The sequence below is a fragment of the Taeniopygia guttata genome, chromosome 4 (assembly GCF_048771995.1).
Source record: "Taeniopygia guttata chromosome 4, bTaeGut7.mat, whole genome shotgun sequence".
NCBI classification, from domain to species: domain Eukaryota; kingdom Metazoa; phylum Chordata; class Aves; order Passeriformes; family Estrildidae; genus Taeniopygia; species Taeniopygia guttata.
The window spans coordinates 36,169,659-36,181,805 of NC_133028.1; the positions used below are offsets into that span (position 1 = coordinate 36,169,659).

Sequence of the window (12,147 nt, forward strand, 5' to 3'; positions counted from 1 at the left end):
TACTCTATGTGGAATGAGAAAGATTTCATTTCTCTTCAGAACTGAGGGGCACTGATGCAGTTGCTCTTGTCTTTTCAGTTTTCTGGTTTGAGGTTGAGGGTTCAATACCCAACTGCAACCTGGCTGCAATTATGAATCCTTTGTTGCTATTCTATTTATTTTTTTGGTTTTTACAGGGTGAAATCTAGCTAGATGTATGGAACAGATTATCTCATGAGAGATCACACAGGCTAGGGGATCAGGCCCAGCCAGGATGGGTTTATGAAAGTCTTGTCCCACTTGATTAACATGATCTTCTATAAGCAGGTAACCTGCCAAGTGGATGTGGGGAAAGGCTCTGGGTATTGTCTACCTGCACTTCAGTAAAGCCTTTGATACTGTCTTTCAGAGCATTCTCCTGCAGAAGTTGGCAGCTTATAAAGGTGCACTTTTCACCAGATAAAAAAGTGGCTGGATGGCCAGCCCAGAGAGTTGTGGTGAATGAAGTTAAATCCAGCTGGTAGAATTTTGGAAGTGTTGTTCCCCAGGGAATCTGTACTGGGACCAGCACTTTTTAATATCTTTACTGATGATCTAGACGAGGGGATAAAATGCACCCTCACACAGGTTGCAGATGACACCAAGGTGGATGGGAATGTCAATCTGCTGGAGGGCAAGAAGGCTCTGCAGAGGTATCTGGACTGTCTGGAGACAGAACTGAGGCCCTTGGGTCATAACAACCCCATGCAGTGCTACAGGCCTAGAGATGCACATCTGGGAAGCTGCCAGAGGAAAAGGGCCTGGGGGTGCTGGCTGACAGTGGCTGAACATGAGCCAGCTGTGCCCAGATGGCCAAGAAGGCCGATGGCATCCTGGCCTGGATCAGCAGTGTGGCCAGCAGGACCAGGGCAATGACTGTCCCCCTGTACTCTGCACTGGTGAGGCCACACATCAAGTCGTGTGTCCAGTTCTGAGCCCCTCAATACATTGAGGGGCTGGAGTGAGTTCAGTCAAGGGCAGCGGTGCTGGTGAAGGGTCTGGAGCACAAGTCCTGTGAGGAGCAGCTGAGGAATCTGGGGTTGTTCAGCCTGGAGAAAAAGAGGCCCATGGAAAAGCTTACTGCTCCCTACACCTGCCTGAAAGGAGACTGTGGTGAGGTGGGGGTCGGTCTCTTCTCCTCGAGACAGAACAAAGGGAACTGGCCTCAACTTGGATTTCTCTCTGCTCCTTTATGACACTTCTGTTTTACATGAAGACAAGGAGGTGGTTTTAAAAATGCAGATGTGATTGAGGACAAGGGGATAACAAGGGGATCATGCATCATGTATGCATGATTTGATATGGAAGCTAGGAAAGATAAATATTTGGAATTTTGTGCATTATCTTATTACTAATCTGAAGAGAAACTAGTTAATAGTATTTTTCTTGGTCTCTACTGATAGCTCATTAGAAGAATGCACATGTTGCTGCAAATGCTTTATCAGCTTACTGTGTGGCCCAAGAGTCCTAACAACAGAATTCAAGGAACAATAACCATTAATTAGCGAAACCATAACCTTCTGTGTACTTACAGCAGACTTTTTTAATGAATACAAATTTCTTTATTAGGCAGCTCAGAAATTTTCTTCGGTTATGGTAGCAAAAAGCACTCACTTTGCACCGTGTATATACTCTGCATGTAGTCAGGTGTGTAGAAAAGAGAACATTGTTTCCAGAAGTGAAATCCTAGACTACAGCAATTGATTCTTTCCACTCCTTTAACTAATGGAGCTTTGCTAGCTGCAGCTGGAATACAGCACAACAGTTAATAGCAAATCATTCTTTCTGAGCTTCCTGTTGTGAATGCTATTGCTATTGGATTTAACACTGACGCCTTGGATATATTTACAGCTAAAACTATTTTAATGCAATGTGAAAAACTAGGAAGGAATACAATACCTGCATTAACAAACCTTTTCAGGTGTATAGTAAGGACATAACATTATACTAGATATAGCAGTGTATTTAGTAGTAGTAATAATAAAATAAATTGTAACTACTATAGGCTGAAGCGTTACTGCAAGATTTTACATATTCTTCAGTCTCAAGAAAAAAAATGGAGTTGCTCACATTTCTTGGAATTATCTCTCATACTGACACTTCAGAGAGATCAGAACTTCAGCAGAACTCCAAACACTTTAATACAGTGTATTTCTTGCTTACTGTGGGACACAGCTTCAGTTCCTGGCTGTATGTTCTGATTTTAATGTCTGATGAAGCTCATGCACTTACTAAGCAAGGGTGGCAGCCAGTTCACGTTGACTTCACAGTGGGAATCCAGAAATGTCAAGACTTCTCCTCTAGCCAGCGAAGCTCCCAGCAGCCGGGTCCGGATGAGCCCTTCTCGTTTCTTGGTGCGCACAATCCTCACCTTGGCAAAGCGGAGCATGTACTCCTCCAGCTTCTCTTTTAAATGTTCTAGAAAGAAAGGCAAAAAAAGTGTCAGCAGAGCCGGGCCTGAAGGAGCCAACAGAAGGACAGCTGGTGTACAACCTGCAAGCTGCTTATCTACTTCCATCTTAGTCACTTCAAGTCCTCCAAACTCTGCCACACATCCTCCTGAGATGGTTCAGAAAGTGCAAATATTCTCTCTTTTATCACACAAAGGAAGACCCTGACATTCTTCTGCAGTTGTTGCTGGCAACCTGCCATCCACAATATAATGGTCAAAACAGCTGCAGGATATTCATCCATTCTCTGGCTCCTGCAGCCCAGGGCCATATAAACATTCTGGCATGTCATTTTATAAACAGTGACCTTTCCAAGTCAGTTTCCTATATCAATTTATTGTGAAGAACTATACATGGAAATAAAAAAACAAACAAACAAACAAACAAAAAAAAAAAACTAGCCCAATGAGCTTGTTTGTGTAATGGGATGGGAAACAGACATGAAGGAAGATCTTAATAGTTAGATACCAGCATGAAGCAGAAAACAGAGACAGCTGACTTCCTAATAAAATTAGGCTGAAATGTAGAGTAGTTGATAGGTTCTCTGATCTGCAAAATCTGGTTCTGTTTGTATCACTAAACATCATCTTTTGGAATATTTTTTCTTCTGACAAGAAATGCACACTAAGAATCATAAAAAACCTCAACAACAAAAAACACGCTACAGTTTTTCCTTTTCCTAAATACATCTAAAACACAAGTCCTGATCTTTTGTCTTTGCTATAACACCTCAGCTTGCCACTTGTTACTTTGGAAAAATATGATAATTTCATTCATGGGGAAAAGGGAGAGAAAAGCTTAGTCTCTAATAATTAAAACCATTGACAAGCTACATTTAGTGATGCTAAAGATTGCAAGCTATGTCTCATGGAAATAGCCAGCTTATGCTTGTTTCTGGTATCAGCTACTAATTCTTTGGACTTTTATGGACAACACAGGCCTTATCCTGTTCTTCTATCATTACAAATTGCAAGAAGTTTGCTGTGGACTAGCAAAAGGATTTCCATTTAGCAGTGTCCTAGAGTATATAATGCTGACATAAAAATTTAAGGCAATGAGCAAACAAGTCACAGCACAGACAATACAGGATCTTGTGTAAAAATAAAATTAAGCTCCAGTGAAATAGAGCTTCCTCCACATGTTTATTTTCATCTTGTTTTTTTTTTTTTTTTCCCTAGCTAACAAACACATACAACATTCCAAAGCTACCTGCAAATTAGGAAGAAGTAGAACACTGATGTGTATTTAGTGGAAGAGTACTACATGGGATAGTCTTCTATACTGAGGAATCCTGATGCACACTGGCACAGAAGAGGGACTGGGAACATCCCACTGCAATGATTACAGAACAAGTTGAGGCTTCTGGGAGGAGAAACTCAACACTCTGGAGACATCCTGAGTCAAGAGAGAGGATTGTGCTCATTGTACTGCCTGAGAGAAGTATTAAGTCAAGTGAGGAAAGCAAGTCTGAGACAAAAACAAAAATAATGACATTAAGATAAATATAGAAAGTTTTTGTCTTCTGCTTTGTGGCTGACTGTAGAACACACATTTAAATTCCTAAATAAGAAGGAAAGAAGTATCCCTTTTTCCATCCCATTTCACTATTTACACTCTCAATAAAATCCCAACAGCAACAATGTTGAGAAATGTCTTGAATGGAGGGTTTTGTATGAGCGATCATATTCACAGGACAAGGCCTGTGTGCTACTCTGACTCATTTTAGCTACCAGCTACAATTCAGTTTTGTGACTGAACTGAGGTTTATTCAAGCCCTGGATCATTTTGTGCCCACAGGCAAAACTGTTAAAGTGTATATTTATTGAACTGTTTTTCTGTTTTTATGAGCTCCATTGAGACTATTCCCATAGCGCAGGAATATAGAAGAAAGGAAATAGACCTTAAAAACAAAGATACAAAGACCTTGCAGTAATATAAGAAAGTCTGTTAGAGCTGTCATTCTGGATTTTTTCTATATTGTAAATTGTATCATCTAATAGCCATGAAAAATGAAAAAATAGTGAAAAAATCATTCAAAAGTGACAGGTTGTTACATATTTCCAAAGTAAATCAAATCTAATCACTTAGGTACCATAGGTTCTGTTAGTCCTCAGACACCAGAAATTTCCTGTAGTTCTCAAAGGTCACTTAACCCTTCTCCTTTTCCATCCACAAGTGTTTAGTTTGTTTGCACTGAATAGTGCACAGGGACTCACCACCAAGAGGAAGACCACACTGCTGCACATTGTTCAGACAAGCCTTAAAAAAGAACTGTGTTGCTCAGCCAGAACACACCTCTCCAACTCTGGATGCAATCACTAAATGCCTTGGCTATAGCACAAATCTCCCATCATCACCTGCCTACCCTCAGAGAGGGGTTCACTGATGAGACTCTAGTTGACCAGAGAGTTGAACAGCTACTACATAGCTCTGAATTTCATTATGTGTCAGACAAATTGCTTTACTCTTTCCTGTTTCTAGGCAGTTTCCCTCTTTGTAGGTGAAGGCAGCTACCAAGAAAGCACCTAAATGCTCTGATGGAGAGAAGCAGGAGCCTTACTTGGACAATCCAAATTGTTTGTGGTGTTGGTAGGCTCTCTGGTACCTGTAGGCACACGTGAGCTGGGCCTTCACTAGTTAAATGTCACAATGGTTAGGGTAAGGCCCTTACAGCAGGCAGTTCCAATATGGCAACCACTGCTGTTTAAATGAACTAATACAAACACACTCTTTTCATGCATTCTGATCATTATCACTTGTCTTGAGCCAAATGAATTCACTGAAATTCAGTCTCATACAAAGGAATTAATTTCATTCCTTCCACATTTTTCAGTGAGCAAATTCTGAAAGCTGAGTGCCTATCTTCTCAGGAAAACACTTCAGGGAGAGATGATGTAAACTATCAAATTATGATACATTCTTTTCTGTTTTTATATCAATTTCTAAATAACAATAGAGTTGAATAATATGATTTGATTGTCATTAGTTGTATTGAAGTTTGAAATCTATTAAATCTATGGTAGTTCATACTGTTCTTTCATTGCTTTAGATTCCTTGCAAACTCAGGAAAAAGGTCTCTCAAATTTTAATTTTTTTTTTCTTTCACTGAAGTTCTGTGGAACAAACAAATCTCTGCACCACCTCGCTCCCTCTCTCTCAGATAGCTCTTCATGCATTTTAGACAGCATGTCACCTGATATGTGAAGAATTTCATTAAAACATCCAGCACATCTTTTGATGCTAGAATTATATATCCCAAAATTATTTTCATCTACTCAATTAGTCCCATGACCGAATTATTTTATTATTTTCTCCTTGTTGCTAAGGAACAAGTTAAAAAAAAAAATAGCAGAAACACACAAATAAAATTTGCACATCTTGTTTACACAGAATTCTAAATGCATCCTCATTTAGACATATCTGGAAATAGTAATGAAGAAAACAAAAGTAATGACTTGTGAATTTTAAACAGCTTAGTTAGACAAGTGACATTAAAAGATCAGCTCTACATACAAACTATGGATTACTAGAGACACGTAAGGTATCCACATTTTATAAACCAGTTACATGTTAGAAATATCCTAACAGTAAGTCATGACATAGTCAAATAGAGGCCTGCAAGAATACCTATTGTATCTTTATTTTTGAGATATGAAAAGGGAGGTGGTTTGGGAATTTATTTGGGAAAAAATTGTCAATAGCTAAAATAACTATAAAAAATCACAAAGTATTTTATTTCAATGACCAACTCCAGTATGGTTGTGAGAATGAAAATACCTTAAGGTGAAGAAAGCAAATTCCCTTTTGGATCCATAACTAACAATTTTTTAAACTTAAATCATTACAAAAGTGATCTCATACTCTAATTTGTCCTGCAATGACTTGAGGCACTATCTGTTTCCAATTTTACCAATCTCTAAAAGCAAAAATAAACACAGAGTAACAGCCAGAGATAGTAGAACAGTAGTAGTTTTAAAGAAAACTGTAGTATTTTCTACTATTAATATAAATAGTAAAAATATATCTTTCATTTTGAGTCACATTTTTGATTAACAAATAGTATCACTGTTTACTAACAAATTTAGCTTTTAAAAATCTTGTCTTTTGCCAAATCTATTAGAATAAACCTCCCCTTTTTACAGAACTCCATAAGTTTCCCTCACAGAAGAGAACACCAAATATTTTATTTCCTACAGTACAACTTTATTTTCTCACAGATGCCAACTATTTTGTTGCTAATACTATCTGCAGAAGAAGCATCTCACACACAAACCCTGTATGTTACATATATATATTTACAACTAAGCAAACTCAAGTAGACAAATAAACATGCATGAATCAATGTCAGCACCAAACTCTAATTCTAGAGAAATTATTTTAAAGAAATTATAATGCAGTATGTAAAATAGAAAGCAACCTGTAACAAAAAGACATTTAAATGTCCAGAGGACAGCACATTCTGCCCATTCATTTCCAAAGGAAATAATTTTAACATATTTACCATGACAATAGAACAGGGAGGTAGGATGGTTTAATTTATATTCTGTAGTATTATATAAATTCCATTTTCAGAATTGGGCAGGAGAGAGAAGCCAGTATTTAAATTCTACAGTAAGCTATAAATGGTACTTTTTGCATATAAAGAAGCCAAAGCCCTTTCCATTGGATAAGTGGAACAAATATCTAATTTGTTAATTTAAAAGAAAATACTTCACACTTTTCTTTACAGTGCTGATCAAATGAATCCCTGACTTGTAAGTTTGACACATGCCAGGCACCTGCTAGGGCAAGAGCTGGCACAAGTGGTGACAAAGAATAATGCATGGGCAGGCTGTTTACAGGCTGTCACTGCTCTGACAGGTGATGATAAAGGGAAGCATTATGTCTCTCCTAGTGACAGCCTGTAAACAAATTCTCCATTGTAATTGTTCTGCATGGGCCTCCTCTGTCTTCATTTAAAGTCTGGAGAAGTTTTTCTAAAATAACAGCAGAGACACAATTGCTTGGTCATAATAATTAAAGATCTACTCAAGCAGAATACCCATTTACTTAATTTGGTGCCCAGAAATAAATTGGAAACCAGAGTTCTATCTTTGTCAGGAAGAAAAACACATAGTAGTAAAGAAGCAGAATTGAGATTCTTCTCTCACATTGGGATGCATACAGAGAGTATTTCATTATCACATTTGTACCCATGTTTCCATGTGACAAGAAATGTTCCTCCAGGGTTATTGAGAATGCATCAGAGACTTAAAATATTACATGAAAGTTAGAGCTGGTCTTCAGGATGTGCTTGACTGCAATATGGACCATGAAAAAGGAAGGAAAATACAAAGAAATTAAAGCATTTTGTTAAGTCCCACTTTGGTTCAGCCAGACAAGTCCACCCCAAATCTTCTCCTGTAACAGAGACCTTCTGCAAATCTTCAGCACCTCAAATTTCTGCTCAAAAGTACTAACAATTTTTGTTAAGGATCACTGACTGGTAAATTATCAAATAACAAAGAGCAGCAACAGAGTCTGCTAAATGCCTGGATAAACAATTTGAACTAAATCTGTTTACTTCTAACCTGAATTGACTGAGAAGTATGTAATTCCATGCTCTGGAATTCCCAGCATGAAACATATGAAAATAGTAAAAAAAAAACCCCTTATAGTAACAGAAAAAGTAAACTGGCCTCTCCTGTTATCTCAGCAGAAGAATATGGGAGGAAGCAATGTGGCCAAAATGATAGTAGTCTGTGGCCTTAGGTCAGTAAAACAATAAAAAAACTATAAAACAATATAAAAACTTGGTGAAAATTAAAGCAGTAAAATGGCTATTTTGCCTTGCAACAGCCACAAGGCCAGCTCTTTGAGGCCAGCTCAAGAAGATTTTTCTCTATCTTTTGAACTCTCTGGCCAGCAGCAAAGAGCTTTGTGCCAATATGCACAAACTGGCAAGTACACTTTTGCACCCTCCATGGCCCTCATAATGAGAAGAACCTCCACCAACTTACTATGTCCCTTTCTCCAAGATGGTATTATCTTCCCAGGTAAAATTAGCAAGGATATCCTCCTTTTGTTTCCCGAAGCCTTGAACATACCTTTTTTTCTCAGAACAGCTTAATCTTTTGATGACTGACTTAAGCTTGACAGAAAATAGATAAAGGAAACTGAGCGGCCTATGGTTATTCAGTTATTCCTTGTTTTCTGCTGCAATTGACAAAATAGCCCTTTCCAGTGCATTGCCATTATTTTTACTTTCACTGCCTGCTACCATAAAAGCAAAATAGCCGAATAGAGAATACTAGGTGAGACTATGAATTTGGGTACATCATATTCCTTTCTTCTAGTTTCCCTTTAAGTTTCTTATTTGCAGAATGTTGATTGGAAGTGCTGGTTAAACACAGAATGATTGCACAGTCTATAACAGGCCAGCTGCCACTTTTCATAGCCAAGTCAAAGTCTACAAGAAGGACAAGTCCCCTGGTTATAACTCTGGGTAAATTAATCCATTGCTGCACTACTATTTTCGTGAATAAGTCTTTTGTAAAGTCCAAACTGAATTTTCCAAGCTGCATCCTGGGGTTGTTGCCTCATATTATACCATCTGCCAGTATCAGGAGGAATTGAGTTTTGCCATCTCTGCAATTCCCTTTCAAGTTACTGTGGGCAGATGTTAGACAACCATTCAGCTACTGCTTTGCCAGACTAAACAAGCCCAGGTTTGTCAGCCTCTTCTCAGAGGTCACATACTGTTGGCCCATGACAGTCCTTCCAGTCCTCAGGTAAGCTGACTCCAGCTGTAGTCCTTCTTGAATTGCAGAGCCCCAGACTGCATGCAGAACTGCAGCTCTGTGCAGAACCAACGTTGTAAAAAGCATAATTTAATTTTATCTGATTACTCTCATCCTAGCATAGCCCAATCCAGTTTGTCTTCCTGGTGATACAAGGTGAACAGTTTCTCCTATTCACTTGGTATCCACTACAAGCTTTGCAGGTCCTTACATCACACCAGCTAGCCAGTTTGCATCTTTATTGGCACATGGAGTTATTCCATGTTATGGGTGTAGAATCTATCACTCCTTGTTGAACTTAATGAGATTTCTTTTGCCTGATCCTTGAGCTTCTGATATTATTTAATGTGTCAGTTACTGTCTCTGTTTTTGTATCATACACATATTTGCTGAGGGCACCACTGTCTCTTCATGCAAGTTATCAATGACTAACATTGACCTCAGTATTTGCCTAAGCTGTTCTGCCAATTAGTCCTGACTAAGGAAATCTGGAGGAAGGATGGGGAAGTTTTCTGTCAAACAGATTTTAGCATCTGCTCCATAGCCATTCCAGACAACAAGAAGTTCCAGAAGCAGACAGGTAGTGTGGAAACTATTGGGTTTCCACCAATAGTTCTGATACAGACTGATAAATAAGAGAAAAATTCTACTTAATATATCTACTTAATAGCAATTAGCTAGATAACCCATTCTTTCCAAACAGTTTTGCACACCAAAGACTACCATCACTTGAGATCACCATGTATTTATTGCTAATCTGGAAGTAGCACTGCTTACAAAGACGTTGTGCCAAACACTCAGAAACTTGTTTTGACTGTGATGTTTGGCTTGAGTCAAGCTAAAATGCAATCTCTTTTTTCTGATATTGATAATGAGCCAAGCTAAAATGTGGTTTCTTTTTCAAAGTCCTTGCATGGTAGGCTAAAAGGCTCTGGAGTATCCTGAGTGTGCAATCGTTCTGTTCATTCCTTGCCCTTCAGTGATGAACTCCCAGACAGCACCCTTATTTTGATGTTCAATTTCAACTGCAGCCTGTTAAAGTTGAAAGAATCTCCAAACTCCATAGTAAATGCACATTCTTTTGCCACAATCTGGAAAGGTCAGCATTACTAAGAGCAAGAGGCCGAACAGATGAATACAGCTGGGTTTCATGCAGGATAGACTTAAGGTAAACTTCTCTGAACAAATCTGTTTTGTTGTTCATGGGCTTTCATACAGTCATGAAAGGAATGATGGGGACTACAGAATCTGTGAGGCAAGCTAGATTTGCTGAGACTTCTCCAACGATAGAGACATTCAATAGAGACATGCAGAGATCCTAGTACTTCTTTGTTCCACTTCCCTGAGCCCAGATAATTGTGACTTACCAGTCATTCTGTCACCAGCAGAGAAATGCCTTTGTCAACAAGAGGAGTGTTCGGGTAATTGAAGACCTAGAGATGAGGTGTGGTGACTGCTTACACAGATGTCATGGAAGCATCATTAAACTCTTGAGGTACTTTTTAATTCAGGTTTTTGAACAGGAAAAGAAGTGAAACACTTGATTTTTAGGCTGCAGTAATGCAGCACAGTACGTCAAATCACCTCATAAGCATCAAGGGCTGGCTTGATAGCTGGTCAGTGGTACTGATACAGCTCCAAGTTTTCCTTCCTTATAAGGAAACAGTGAAGGATTTTTAAATGGATTTATTCCAACTGCCAATTGTATGAGGTAGCTCTCGAAACTTTCAATCCATTATACTATGGTAGCGTGTCTTTCCTACAGCTGATAGCAGGCTCCTTCATTTGCAGAACATTTTGCTCCCTGGAATTGCTTTACCACAAGAGCAGCATGGCTGATGGAATAAACTTCAACCAAACTGGGAAGAATTTCTTCATATAGGCCATTCTCTGAACACAATTATATAGCACAGACCTGTCAAAAGAGTGACCTTGCTGCATAAAATTTGATTATTTTTAACAGGTCTGTTTACTACAGAGGTATTTATACAGTAACTCATCCCCAAGGGAAGTATACTGTGAGGTTTCTTTCAGGTAGCAAGGCCAATTAGAAGGTTATTTGGAAGTGAATCCATAAAAGAGAAACTTCCCTTAAGATCAATACATTACTCACACATGCTATCCTCTTTCTTTCACAGTCACAGCCACAATTTTGTATCCTGACAATATTGATTCTTAAAAATCGTAAATGATGACCTGTCAAGCAGCACTTCCTTTTGTAATGTATTTTTAACACTGCAAACAGCCTTGTAGATTTTGAGACCTGTATTTAGACTGACATTTTCTCTGTTTTGCCTAAAACTATCTTTGATATACTTTTAGCTTTTCCTCCGATACACATTACTAACTTTTGCAATAGGTGTTGTCTCCAGAGAACAGTTTTCTCTCATTACACTCTTTTTAACCTCTCAAATGCCAAGGACAGTTTGTACTGGAGAACTGGTAAAACACCACTTTGAGGATGGCACTGACCTTATATTTGCAGAGGATGGTAACACTGGTCCTTGGGAGGACTGAAAATAGGAGTCACAGAACACACGTAATTACTTTTTAATTATGTGGCATCAGATCCCTACACTGAACACGTATTTCCAAGAGTAATTCTACTGACATTCTAATGTGTTGCAAACCTTAGTCAAAGTATTCCAAAAACCTAAAGGTATTGGAATATGGCCATCCACTCACAGAATCTTTGAATAATCTCCCGACTAACTGAAAGCACTGCACTTCTGTAGTGCTTTTCCGTTCTATGTGCTAACCATCACAGGTTGGTCAGGTCCTAAGTACAGCTTGAAGTGACTCCTTTTCCTCAGAATTCCTCAAGAATTCAGTGAGGTTTTTCCCGAGTGCACAGGATTTTTGATGTAAATAAGAGAAGCCCTTGAAATATAATTTGAAAC

At 38.6% G+C, this 12,147-nt stretch overlaps 1 protein-coding gene across 4 annotated transcripts in view; it reads right to left on the reverse strand.

Moving 5' to 3' along the window:
- Positions 1–12,147, reverse strand: part of GALNTL6 (polypeptide N-acetylgalactosaminyltransferase like 6) — a 434,988-nt gene that overhangs the window by 82,660 nt on the left and 340,181 nt on the right. For all 4 annotated transcript variants that reach the window (XM_030271350.4, XM_072928381.1, XM_072928379.1 and 1 more), the window contains one exon: positions 2,251–2,436. In XM_030271350.4, the coding sequence (XP_030127210.4) occupies positions 2,251–2,436 (186 nt within the window). The remainder of the gene's footprint in view (positions 1–2,250; positions 2,437–12,147) is intronic.